Source organism: Pelodiscus sinensis, chromosome 5, assembly GCF_052426305.1.
Source record: "Pelodiscus sinensis isolate ZL-2025 chromosome 5, ASM5242630v1, whole genome shotgun sequence".
In the NCBI taxonomy this organism is placed as follows: Eukaryota; Metazoa; Chordata; order Testudines; family Trionychidae; genus Pelodiscus; species Pelodiscus sinensis.
Genome location: NC_143056.1, coordinates 43,991,278 through 44,005,224, shown reverse-complemented (window position 1 = coordinate 44,005,224; position 13,947 = coordinate 43,991,278). Strand labels below are relative to the sequence as shown.

The window sequence follows — 13,947 nt, the reverse complement described above, 5'->3', positions numbered from 1 at the left end:
GGCGATCCAGACCCAAATCCAAACTATCCAGAAGAAAGAACAGCGGTATATAGTCATTATATACTTAAATTTATGCAGGGAGACTACACCTTATCTGACAGGACTGAGAATTTCCCTCCTAGAAATGCTGAATGGCAGTGCTGTCTTCCCAGTTATTATTCCGGTAGCAGCCACAGGTCTGAGCTCCATTGTGCAATGCCCTGCGTAAACATAACACAAATATGTTATAAGAATACAGAATAAGAGGACCTAGACTACTGTACCTGAAGCCAACCCTAAAAGGTCTGGCAGCTCTTCTGGAGACATCTGTAGTATGCACATGAGAAAGTAAGCTGCCATAAAAACATGGATTTGTTTTGGCTACAAAACTTCACCGGACAGAATGGACGCTCTCCTGAAAACATGGGTTTGAAATCCTTCCTTGTACTATTCCAGCAAAGCCGGGGGGTGTCCCAAGAACGATGCAGCAGCACTGGTTATGAGGAGAGTTAGTGACTATTCTTCTCACTGTATGGGGCACTTTGGGAAATAGTGGAGGTTTCCAAGATTAAAGTTCCAGGCTGTGTCTACATTGGCACCCTTTTCCGGAAAAGGGATGCTAATGAGACCAGTCGGAATTGCAAATGCCGCGGGGGATTTAAATATCCCCGCGGCATTTGCATGAACATGGCTGCTGCTTTTTTCCGGCTCGGGGTTTTGCCGGAGAAAAGCGCCAGTCTAGACGGGATCTTGCGGAAAATAAACCCTTTTCTGCAAGATCCCTTATTCCTAGGGTTTATTTTCCGCAAGATCCCGTCTAGACTGGCGCTTTTCTCCGGCAAAACCCTGAGCCGGAAAAAAGCGGCAGCCATGTTCATGCAAATGCCGCGGGGGATATTTAAATCCCCCGCGGCATTTGCAATTCCGACTGGTCTCATTAGCATCCCTTTTCCGGAAAAGGGTACCAATGTAGACACAGCCCCAGTGTCTCCCAGCAAGAGGTACAGGGGCTCAGCAGAGTTCGCTGCCTGCATACGATAAGGGAATGGCCTTGTAGTCCCTCCTTTCAGTGCATGTTTGTCACTCACATGGGGCAAGCCCATTTGGGAATGTAAGTTCTCTCTGTAGAACAGACTTGAGGTTAACTCCACTTCTCTTAGGCTGTGTCTACACTGGCCACTTATTCCAGAAAATCAGCCGCTTTTCTGGAATAACTTGCCAGCTGTCTACACTGGCCCCTTGAATTTCCGGAAAAGCACTGACGATCTACTGTAAAATCATCAGTGCTTTTCCGGAAAAACTATGCTGCTCCCGTTCGGACAAAAGTCCTTTTCCGGAAAAGGGCCAGTGTAGACACACAGATTTCTTTTCCGCAAAAAAGCCCCGATTGCGAAAATGACGATCGGGGCTTTTTTGCGGAAAAGCGCGTCTACATTGGCACGGACACTTTTCCGGAAAAAGTGCTTTTCCGGAAATACTTATAACGGAAAACTGTTCTGTTTTAAACATTTCCGGAAAATCATGCCAGTGTAGACGTAGCCTTAATGTATAGGAATTAATTCGGACTTTATGTCACAAGAAACAGACAATGAGATACGGAGCTTTTCACCTCCAGAGCACCAGCCTTGGTCAGTTACCAGCTGAGAGTTATTTGGCGAAACCATTAGATGGCTTCAGTCCAGTTGTTCCATACAAAGTGGCCCCCACATGATCAGATGGCACAGGTAGTAGAGAGGGCAATGATTTAATGAACTATAGACACTCAAGAGTTAGAGGTGCTCCTTCTAAGTCAGAGTGAGTGCTGTCTGTCCTGCAAGACACCTGTGTTGTACCTATTCTGCAAACTGAAGTCCTGCAATCTCGAGGCCTATCAACTTGACCCATTTCACCAGCCCAGAATTCACTTACCTCTTAGACAAATGTAATGTACAAGCAGTTACCGAGGTTAGAGTGGAGGAAATTAGAAGTCTCTTTGAGATACTGAGGCTTCCTAGGTTCCCAAGTTTGCGTGCCTGCAGTCAGGAGGGCAAGAAGCACGTGGCATGAAGAGGGATAAGAATCTCACAATTCAGGAGGTTATTTATCCAAAGGAAAGTTTATTTAAGAAAAATGACAAACTCCCCAGACCAGTAATTACAGGCAATTCTGTGCAAGTTCCCCATGTCTGTTCCGCAATCGCCATACCATAGGAGCTAAAAGCAGAGACAGAAGCTGAGCAGTATCAATGTGACTACAGAGCAACAGTCATTTGGGTGTAATGCTAGCCTCACAACCTCAGTTATGAAGAGACCTCACTGTGCCATTTTAGAAAAAAGGGGGGGGGAGCAAAAGCAGAGATAGGAGAAGGTGCTCCAAATAAGTCTTTTCATTCTCACCTTTTTTAAGCCTTAGCAGCAGATTGTGGGAAGGTAAACTACCTATAACTACCTTTTCTAGCTCAATCCCATCCTGAGACATCACTGCTGTGGTGGTGTAACAGCTTATCCATGCTTAAAGTGATAAACCAGGAGAGCCTTGGGTTCTGAATAGAACCATTAAAAAAGCAGAAACTAAAAGCAGTTTGGGCACTTGCAGGTAGAATTAACACGGTCAGGATCTTGTAAGTAAGGAAAAAGCAAAGAGTCTAAAAACATACAAAATTTCAGGACAAATGATACAAAATTCCAACATGTCTAATGAATTTAGAGGACATTGGAGGGTCTTTAGATATTCTCCTCTTTCTACCTGATAGCCTCTGGCCTTTTTTTTAAACAGCAGAAAGATAAATTCAGACTAGAAAACGTTCCACAAAGTAATTTCAGAAAACACAATGTTTTGTCTGACTAGCAGGGAGACCTATGGGCTGGAAGGATGAGGGGGTAAGCCCTGCGGGGCTTTTGGCTCTAAAGGAATGCAGAGAAAATGGAAAATGTTTCATCATTCTGCCCGGAAACTCCTGTGGGACAAATCTGAGAAAGGAACCTACCTGGTTTTCTCCAGCATGGCCTGTTTAATCCAACACCATATTTGAACAACAAAGGACAACAAAGGACTTCTCAATCAGTGCAGCACAGCTGCTCTCACCAGTTTAAAGGAGCCCCCAAGACATTTCTGTCATTGTCTCATTGCTCTCATCAACTTAAGAGATCTTTAAGTAGGGGCATATCCATGTTCTCATTGTGTACTATACTCCAGTTTATCTGCACTCCCTCAGCTCCTCTGAATGTCAGCCTTTAGGGCAGTGTTTCCCAAATGGTGCTCCGTGGAAGTGAAAGTAAGGGTTCCGCGAGAATTAGGTCTCCACCCCCCCCCCCCCCCCGACCTCAAGAGACCTTCTTCTCTTAAACCTTCTCTGGTTTCCTGCTGGCTTTCAGACACCTCCCCTCCCCTCCCCTCCCCCACTGTCACTCTGCATTTCCAAAGCCCGCTCAGGACATGCGTGACTGCATTTTGGCCACAAGGTCTCCCTGTTTTTTGGGGTTTTTTTCCCCTCGACAAATTTTCCTCCCGGCTGTAGGGGTTCCTCAAAATTCTTCCGAGTTTAAAAGGGTTCCATGGCCAAATAAAATTGGGAAACACTGCTTTAGGGCATTCCACACATCCCCAGAACACGAAGTAGGGCATGTCATATATAGAGAATGAAGGCCCTCCAAGTTATACTCAACATTAACTCTAGCTGTCTCAGATGAGAAGACTTCACAAAATTCCCAACCTACCATGCTCCCATCCAAAAAGGGGCCCAAGCCTACACTGCCAATCTGTAGCTGAGCAAGTTTTTCTTGTTTGACAAAAAGGTCTCTCAGTGACCAAGGCACTTTCAGGAAACTGCCGCATCATTTCAGAAAGAGAAGCAAATCCAAGATAGACACCTGGGGACAAGGTGGGGCCAACTCTCAACAGCTTGTTTGAGTCAGGCAGGATTCTCCTCTTCAGGCTCTGCAACATCTTGCCAAGTCTGTTAGCTCTCCTTCTTCCCAACCCAACCCTTACGCACCTGAATGCACTGACCCATCATAACAAAAATTCCAGCTCCCACAGGAAGAAACACCAAGGTCTGTGACAGGTTAAAGCTCAGTGCTCTCTCACTTCTAGCACTGTAACCCCTGTTACTTTGCACCAAGCTCTGTTTCATTAAGGGTTGGGTTCCAGAACATCAGAGCTCAGAGTTCCCCCCTCCCATACTTTAGCTCATAGTACCTAATAAGCTTAGCCAGTTCAAGTGGTTCAGAATAACGTGATGGTCACAAACAGATGGGCAACATCACCAAGCTTAGAATATAAAAGGAGAAAAGACAGCGTGCTAAACCAACTGCAGCTGTCATTGAAACATAATGTTTATTTCATCACTGCCTTAGGAGTCCCCAAACCCACCATCCAACAGGAGATCAGAATCCCCTCTGTAGTCTCCAGTGCTTATACTCCCCTCCCCTCTTAGGGGACAGTTCCTGCAGAAAACCTCTAGTCAGCATGAATCATCTGCAAGATGGCTCTGAAAGGCCATGGCTGGGTCCCAATGGTGTCCAGCTAGGTTTGAGAAGAGGGGAAGGGGAATTGCCCCTTTACTCAATCAGCTTCTTGGCCTTGAAGAAGCGACGCAGATAGAAGACCTGCCAGGTGGCCAATCCGATGAGACAGAACATGGAGAAGATGCTGAAGTACAGGACCCGGGTGTTGGTCGACTCTGAAACAGACAAACCAAACCAAAGCTCAGATGCCCAGTGTCAGGATAAAAGATCCTCTTGAGGAGAGGAAGGTCTCTCAGAATTCCTCTTCCCTCAACCCTGCAGAATGTCCATGGTGAAATTTCAGGAGATCTGGGGGCCAGAGGGAGGGTACTGGGTACTGAGCAGATGCAGCACCAACATGAGGTTATTCCCATGGCAGAATCATGAGCATTGTGTGGGAGGGAAGGAAATGACTTCTAGAGAGGACTGTTGAGTGTACTCATCCCAGAAGCTTAAAGGTCTCTCAACAGAGTTCAGAACAGATAGCAACAACTGTAATTGCCTAATCCCACATTTCTCAAACTGTGGGTCACAAGCAACTTAGAGGGGGGTTGCGGTATCACAAAGTTTGAAAACCCCTGGCCTAATCTTCAAATTCTGTCCCATTAACCAGCTGTAGCAAGAATATAGCTCTTACAGCTTCAGTCTTCCTTGGGGGTATATGCACTCTTACCATTAGTGTCCCGCATCTCCTCCTCTCGCTTCTTCATATAAGCAAAGTCATTGACAATGGACTCAGAGAGGTCCTCCAGGCGCCGTAATTCCACCTCCAGGGGCTTTAACTTCTCCACCTTAGCAATCTGTTAAGGGAAAATCGGTGATTCACTGAGCTAGAAACAGCAATCCTTACATGGGTCTAAGCAACCAGCCTGACATCATTTTTCAACCTCACATGGTCTGGGCCTGGGCCATTTCTCCCTTGGGATGGTGCCCTCTGCAGACCAGAAAACCACAGGCATCTTCAAAACAGTGAGGGTCTCCACACTATTACTCCATTACCCCATCCACTTCTAGCAAGATATCTATAGCTGCTCCTGCTCACAGCAGGAACATAGCATGCATGCACGTATTAAACATATTCCCTTCTGCTTCTGCCTAGTTCTTGTTCCTTCAGAATTGGTTTCTGGGGCTTGGGCTGATGGAGTCTGCCATTTGGCTGAAAGTTACAAGAAAAATTACAGGTTCTTTTGTGGTTGGTATGATAAACTCCATGCCAAAGACCTGCACTCAGGCCCTCCCCACAAGCTGCAAGGAGGATAGAGAAAAAAGGCACAGGAAATTCAGTTACAAAGCCCACACCAGTACTGTAACAATTTCAGGGTTGAAAATTTAAACATACCAAATCAGAAAGTTCTAAGTTCCCCTTTCCAGAAGGAATGTAACTTGATTACTCTGCACTTAAATCTAAGGCATCAATGTGAGCACACACAATTAGGGATGTTAAAATGTGTTTATGTAAACATATAACCACTGAAAATTTCAGCGGTTACACCAGTGTTTCCCAGCCAGGGTTCCACAGAACCCTGGGGTTCCGCAGACCATCGTCAGGGGTTCCGCAAGAAATCATGGAATAAATAAATACATTTTTTTTCTTACAATGTAAGCTGACATATAACAGCTCTTTACAAATACATTTTCTTGACAATAATTTGGTCCTGCCTTGAGGGCAGGGGGCTGGACTCGATGACCTCTCGAGGTCCCTTCCAGTCCTATGATTCTATGAATTTAGCAGTAATTGAATTGCGTTCCCCGCTGTCAACTTTTTCTGGCCAAGCAAACGTTTTCATAGGTAGGGGTTCCTAAGGAAATGAAAAATTATTTTAGGGGTTCCTCCATGGGAAAAAGGTTGGGAATCACTGGGTTACATGGTCACATGTGGGGTGGCAGTTGCAGTTGGCTCCCACTGCCCCCCCCCCCATGCTTTTGTCTCTGATACAGAGGGAGGGAGGCAGCTCCAAGGGAGCTGGTGCATGCAGGGAGCCAGCTTTTAAGCCAGCTTCCCATGAGTACCGGGAGCCTGCGTGTAAATGCTGTTATGTTTTCACATCCCTACACACAATATGTGAATATTATGTATACAGGGGCTGCTGGGAACAGGATGAATACAAATTGTTTATTTTAAAATTTAAATCTGATTTTTTTTTAAATGTAAATACAGGATTTTTTAAATACACTTATTTTTTAAATTAAGACAAGCTATATTAAGGTCTAAAGTTACTATATTCAAATTAATTAACTAATATTAAGCAATATGTTTGGTGCCAATATTTAAAGAAATCAAACCACTGAACTTATTGAAGTCACTGTCTCAGCATCTAGAGTCAGCTTTTGACCACAGTAGCCTCTTCTTCGAGAGCAGAGAGAATATTTTCTTCATTTTAGTTTATTCATTCAGTTCAGTTTAATGACTAACTCAAAGTTAAAAAACCAATAGGAGTCAAAAGACCAGAAAACTAGTTTCCCCTCTTCCAGTGTATAAATTAGGGATGTGAAGGACTAGTTGACTATTCAATAAGCAAATGCTTATCGGCAGGGCTCGCCAAGCGGTGGCAAGCCCCGCTCGCCAGCCGTGCGGTTCTGGGCTCTGCACATGCACAGATCGTTCTGTGCATGCACAGATTGCTCTGCGCCGGCTCTTCCGGGGTGAAATCTACTCGCCACAGGTGAGTAGATTACATTGTTTGTCGAGCCCTGCTTATCGGATAGTCAACAAGCTTGTCAACTAGTCGCTTCTCCCACCCCTTTGCTGCCTCTATAAGAAAGAGGCAGTAAGGGGGAGAGGGAAAAAGAAGGGAGTACTTCAAAGCGGCAATGCCGCAGAGAGTCTGGACCAGACCTGGGCTCACACAGTGCTGACACTTTGAAACACCGCTGCAGGAGCTTGGCATCAGTGGGGAGCCAGCCTGGCCGTATGGAGCCCAGGGTCAGTGGGGAGCCCGGAGTCAGGCTCCTCATGGCATTTCAAAGCGGCAGCGCCACACAGAGCCCAGGGTTTGCAGGGAGTCCCCAGATGATCCCGGGCTCCACGCAACACTGTTGCTTTGAAACATTGTGGGGAGCCTGACTCGGCACTCCTGCAGCGTTTCAAAGCTGCAGCGCCACATAGAACCCGGGGTCAGTGGGGAGTCCCCAGCTGACCCTGTGCTCCATCTGGCACTTTTGTCTTTAAAGAGTAGCAACAGCCCTAGAGCTGTTTCTACACTTCAAAGGCGGAGACACCCTATCAACTAGACAAATAGGAGATGCAAAATGCATCAACTATTCGATTAGTCAATTACCTGCAATTTAACATCCTTAGTATGAATAGAGACTAGGATAAGATAATAGGACAAGATCTACTTGTTCTAAAATCCTAGACGTGGTGATCACAAAAATCATGTCAATTCATTAACTACAAATATTACCTTTGTTTAACAAATTAGTTAATTTTAATGCAAAGCGTGGTTTGATAAACTTTTTTCTTATATATTCAGCACATTTAATATAATTTTAGTTGTTTGTGTATTTTAATTGAATTTGAATTTTTATACAAATAAAGCTGGTCAGAAATTAGAATTAAAAAATTAATCATGAACTAGGAAATAAGAAATGCATCATTCATTTTAATGTAATAAAAATGTAAATATAAAAAATTTAAATAAATGCAAGTTAAGCTATATAATAATTGTTTAAATATGTTAATGAATCAAATCAATTATTTAAATGAATCAGCCTTGGCTGGAAAGCAGTTTACATTTCTTGCCATTGCTACATTTATATTCTCCTCCCTAGTGCCGTAATAACAAAGATTCCTGCCATTTATTCACCATTATTAGTATTGTCATCTGCTCTCTGAAACCATATTGAGGTGCTAATATGCTTAGTAAAGAATCTATTAATCAAAAATCTTTCCCTGGATCATTTCTGTTGTCTGCATTGTTACATAAGTCACCTAGGCTCCATAAATAAGGTAGGAACAATCGCCTTATTGGACCTGGATCTTGTTGTCCTGTAGGGAACAATAATTCTGTGCTTGTGTAGAGATGCAGAATTCCCCCAGGAGTCAAATAGACAGCAGAGAGTATTCTATAGCTCCAGCTGGTTTTTGTGGATTGTGTGTGTTTATAGAACTGGGGAGCATGCTGCCCTATAAACAGTTGCTTTTTTAAAAAGTAGCAGCAAGGGAGAGTGTACAGGCAGTCCCCGGGTTACGTACAAGATAGGGACTATAGGTTTGTTCTTAAGTTGAATTTGTATGCAAGTCGGAACTGGTACATATTGTAGGGGAAACTCTAGCCAAACATTTCTCCAGAGCTCAGTTTTATTCTCCCACACCTCACTTCCCTCAGTCCTTTATTCTCAAGCTGAGGTGTCTGCTGAGAAAAGCCGCTCCGCATCTCCCTAGTCTGCTGGGGGGGGTGCTAGCTTCGCGTCTCCCTGGTCTGCTGGGGGGAAGCAGCTAGTGCGGGGTTGCCTCACCCCGTTTGTAAGTAGGGATCCGATGTAAGTCGGATCCATGTAACCCGGGGACTGCCTGTATTTAAAAAGATATTTAGGATCAAAAACTAATATTAGCTAACTGATCTTTTCATTAAAGGGCTTTACGCATACCATGTGTACCCTTGGAAAGAATAGGCATTCCTACTGCCACTGCCTTCTCAATTAATCCCCTTCCCATGCAGGGGCTCACAGCAGACAATCGTTCCTAGTAGTTTAGGGTATATTTACACTGAATAAAAAAAAACCAGACACACCAGTCATCAGAGTACTGGTTAACTGGTTCTGGCTCAAGCTATGGGGCTAAAAATTGCAAGTGAGAAGTTTCAGGCTTGGGCTGGAGCCTGGGCTCTAAAACCCCACAATGGAGATGGGTTTCCCAGTTCCAGCTCCAGTCTGAGCCTCTTTCCTGCCATTTTTAGCCCAAAAGCCTCAGCTTCATGAGCCCTGAGACAACTGACCCAGGCTCTGAGACTCGCTGTCACAAGTTTTTTTCTTTTTTGCTTCAGTGTAGATAGCCTCAGTGACTAAATCTCTGAGACACACCCCATGAAACAAGAGTGGAAGTGAGTGAGACTTGGATGACTTCCTCAAAGATGTTGCTCTCTTCATCCAGAATTGAAGGGTGGTGAATGGAAAGGCCGTGCTGGGAAAACCCTAAGCTTCTCATAGGCCAAGCCCCGAACACACCTTTGGCCAAACATGCAGGATTGAAGGGGGATAATAGGTCACACACTGGTGCAGCTAAGGGGAGATCTGTTAATTCACTAGAAATACACCCAGGCATCCAGGCACCCCTCCTGCTCACTATAATGCCACTATTCCATTACTAACAAGCATGGATGCTCTGAGGATTTGTCTAAAGCAGTTATTTTTGCAGTGGCACAATTACACTGGTGCATATTCCAACCCAGTTGTACTGCACTGGTGTGAAAGTGACCAACATTGGTGCGGCTTACCTGGTTTGAAACTAGGGTGAGCCCAATCTATAACAAAAACTTGCATCTGTGTGAACAATCTCCTCACGAACCCTGCTCATCCATCCCTCCCTCTCCCCAAGACTTAATCAACCATTTGTCTTTGAGGTAAGAATCAGAGTCACAGTTAAAGGGAGACTAGAAGCTGAAGTTTTGCAGAAGGCCTTGACAGGTAGCATATTTCAACATAAGAGGCAGGAGCAGAGTCCTTTGAATCCAGCTGTATCTAATTCACAGACTGTGCACTAGAGGGCAATCCTTCCTCTGCCAGCTATGACTGGGCCCTTCATCAACTTGTGTTGTGAAAACTTGGGAGGAAATATGCATGGACAGAAAGAAAAGAGCTCTTCTGCAGAAGGAGACTCAGAAACTTGTGTGGATACTAGGCACCCAGCTTTTTCACTGTCCCTTACTCTAGGCCAAGGAAAGTCTTCACCACAATGCACATGAGCTGTTGAATCAGGGAGTTGCCCATGACTGGACACTCTATTTTTAGATATTAGAATAATAGCCATGTAAGTCTGAAAGGGACCTTGATAAGTCATTCAGTTCAGTCCTCACACTGAGACAGGACTAAGCGTTACCTAGATCATTCTTGGCATGTGTTTGTCTAACCTGTTCTTAAAAACAACCAATACAGGTGGTCCCACAGCATCTTTAGGTAACTTGTTCCAGTGCTCAGCTACCCTTACAGTTAGGCAGTTTTTCTAATGTCTAACGCAAATCTCCCCTGCTGCAATTTAAGCCCAATACTTGTCCTATCCAGTGGAGAAGGAGAAGTATTTATTACCCTTGACTTTATAACAACCTTTTAGGTAACTAAAGCCTGTTACAATATCCTCCCTCCGTGTTGTCTTCATTACACTAAACAAAAACAATTTTTTTCAATCTTTCCTTGAAGGTCATGTTTTCCAGATCTTCATTTCTGCTGCTCTTCTCTAGACGTCTCCAATTTATCCACATCTTTTCTGAAATATGCTTCTCAGAACTCACACAGTTCTCCAGCAGAGGCCATAGCAGTACTGAGTCAAGTGGAATAATTACTTTTCATGTCTTGTTATAACACTTCTGATAATATTATGGGAACACTGCTTCAAGCTCTATTTCATCCTGACTGTTGTGGGACTGAATAGCCTCTCTTCTGCCACTCCAGCTGCTAGCACCTCTTCTCATCTCTTTTCCTTTGATTATGTTCATCCTAACACAAGTGAAGAATACAGAGTGGAGGGAGGAAGGGAGGATTCTGTATACTGAGTAAACATAGGGTTCCCTCTTGGCCTTAATGCCCAGCTTTGCCAGTGGGGATGATTAGGGATGCCTGCCCGCCCACCCACACTCTGCCTTGCATACACTGTGGGGTGGAAACACTGGGGCAGACCCAGCCTACTTCCTTGATGCCTAATCTCCAGGAGAACAATTCCCTGGGATGCTTATATGAAGGGGAAAGGAATCCAGGAGAGAATGCACAACAGGAAAAGCAAATAGGGTAAGCAACCAGATTGGCTTACCAGGGACATCCTTGGTGAGCTTAAACACAAAAAGGAAGCTTACAAGAAGTGGAAACTTGGACAGATGACTAGGGAGGAGTATAAATATATTGCTCAAGAATGCAGGGGAGTTATCAGAAAGGCAAAAGCACAATTGGAATTGCAGCTAGCAAGGGATGTGAAGGATAACAAGAAAGGTTTCTACAGGCATGTTAGCAATAAGAGGATGATCAGAGAGGGCGTGGGGCCCTTTCTGGATGAGGGAGGTAACCTAGTGACAGATGATGTGGGAAAAGCTGAAGTATTCAATGCTTTCTTTGCCTCTGTCTTCACAAACAAGTTCAGCGCCCAGACAAATGCACTAGGCAACGCAGTATGGGATGGAGGTAGACAGCCCTTGGTCAGGAAAGAACAAGTTAGGAACTACAGTAGATTTCCGATAATCTGGAACCTTTGGGACCTAGGTGGTGCCGGATTATCAGATATGCCGGAGTATCAAGAGGTACTCCGGTGCGGGGCTGTGACGGGCTTGCCAGGACCTGCACTGCATCTAGGGGGTGGGCCGGGAATGGCACGGGGAGGGGCAAACCCTTCGCCGTTTTGCAGGAAGGTGGGGGAAGCCCTGCGCCGCCGCCGAAAGTTTCCGGGAGGGGAGCGGGCTCCCCACCCCCCAAACTGCAGTAGTTATGTGGGACCAACTGGGCAGCACCCCAGCTGCTCTGCTCCGCAGCTTCAGTAGTGGCAGCAGCAGACTTGGGGAAGTGGCACGGAGCAGAGCAGCTGGGGTGCTGCCGGGTTGGTCCCACAGTACCACACCTCTTCCCCCCCCCTTCCCGCCGCTCAGCGCCCGGCAGCACCCCAGCTGCTCTGCTCCGCGCCGCTTCCCCAAGTCCCTCACTGCTGCTGATGAAACTGACAAGCACCGGACTTGAGGAAGCTGCGGAGCAGAGCAGCTGTGATGCTGCTGGGCGCCAAGCAGGGGGGTGACGGGCGGCGCTGAGGGACCAAACGGGCAGCACCCCAGCTGCTCTGCTCCGGCACTTCCCCAAGTCTGCCTCGTCAGTTTCAGCAACGCCCCTCGCCGCACTGTTCCCCGCCCACCGCCCACCCGGTCGCAGTGTAGGTCCCAGCAGACCCGTCACAGGGGTATAATCCCCTTCCCCTGTTCTCCCATTCCCTTTCCCAGCTGCGAGCGCCCATGGGGCTCACAGTAGCTCCAATTGTCCAGCTGGCTGGAGCACTTCAGGGTTCTAGTTGGTACCGGACGATCGAGAGTGCTGGACCACTGGATACCGGACAATTGGAGTTTTACTGTATTTAGAAAAGCTAAACCTACACAAATCCATGGGCCCAGATTTAATGCATCCAAGGGTACTGAGGGAGTTGGCATTGTGGAGCCTTTGGCCATTATCTTTGAAAACTCGTGGAGATCAGGAGAGATCCCAGATGATTGGAAAAAGGCAAATGTAGTGCCCATCTTCAAAAAAGGGAAGAAGGACAATCCAGGGAACTACAGACCAGTCGGCCTTACCTCAGTCCCCGGAAAAATCATGGAGGGGATCCTAAAGGAATCCATTTTGAAGCACTTGGAAGAGGGGGAAGTGATCAGGAATAGTCAACATGGATTCACGAAGGGCAAGTGGTGCCTGACCAATCTGATTAGCTTCTATGATGAGGTAACTGGGATATCTGTGGATGTGGGAAAGTCAGTGGATCTCATATACCTTGACTTTAGCAAGCTTTTGATACAGTCTCCCACAATATTCTTTCCAGCAAGTTAAGGGAATATGGATTGGATAAATGGACTGTAAGAAGGATAGAAAGCTGGCTAGACTGTCAGGCCCAACGGGTAGCGATCAACGGCCTGATGTCAGGATGGCAGTCGGTTTCTAGCGGAGTGCCCCAAGGATCTATTCTAGGACCGGTTTTGTTCAACATTTTTATTTATGACCTTGAAGAGGGGATGGATTGCACCCTCAGCAAGTTCGCAGATGACATTAAGCTAGGGGGAGAGGTAGATACACTGGAGGGCAGGAATAGGGTCCAGAGTGACCTAGACAGATTAGAGGATGGGGCCAAAAGAAATCTGATGAGGTTCAACAAGGACAAGTGTAGAGTCCTGCACTTGGGATGGAAGAATCCCAAGCACTGTTGCGGGCTGGGGACCGAATGGCTAAGTAGCAGTTCTGCAGAAAAGGACCTGGGGATTACAGTGGATGAGAAGGTGAATATGAGTCAAGTGTGTGCCCTTGTAGCCAAGAAGACGAATGGCATATTAGGGTGCATTAGGAGGAGCATTACCAGTAGATCCAGAGAAGTGATTATTCCCCTTTATTCAGCTCTGGTGAGGCCACATCTGGAGTACTGTGTCCAGTTCTGGGGGGCCCCACTATAGAAAGGATGTGGACGTATTGGAGAGGGTCCAGCGGAAGGCAACCAAAATGATTAGGGGGCTGGAGTGCATGACCTATAAGGAGAGACTGAGGGATTTGAGTTTGTTTAGCCCACAGAAAAGAAGAGTGAGGGGGGATTTGATAGCAGCCT

At 46.1% G+C, this 13,947-nt stretch overlaps 1 protein-coding gene across 1 annotated transcript in view; it reads right to left on the bottom strand.

Annotated features, from left to right (window-relative positions):
- Positions 1-2,055: 2,055 nt before the first annotated feature.
- The window catches only part of TMED10 (transmembrane p24 trafficking protein 10), a 35,469-nt gene continuing 23,577 nt past the window's right edge, over positions 2,056-13,947 (bottom strand). The window contains exons 4-5 of the mRNA XM_075926857.2: positions 5,137-5,263; positions 2,056-4,639 (exon numbers count right to left, since the gene is read on the bottom strand). Coding sequence (XP_075782972.1) covers positions 4,518-4,639; positions 5,137-5,263 — 249 coding nt within the window. The 3' untranslated portion in view covers positions 2,056-4,517. The remainder of the gene's footprint in view (positions 4,640-5,136; positions 5,264-13,947) is intronic.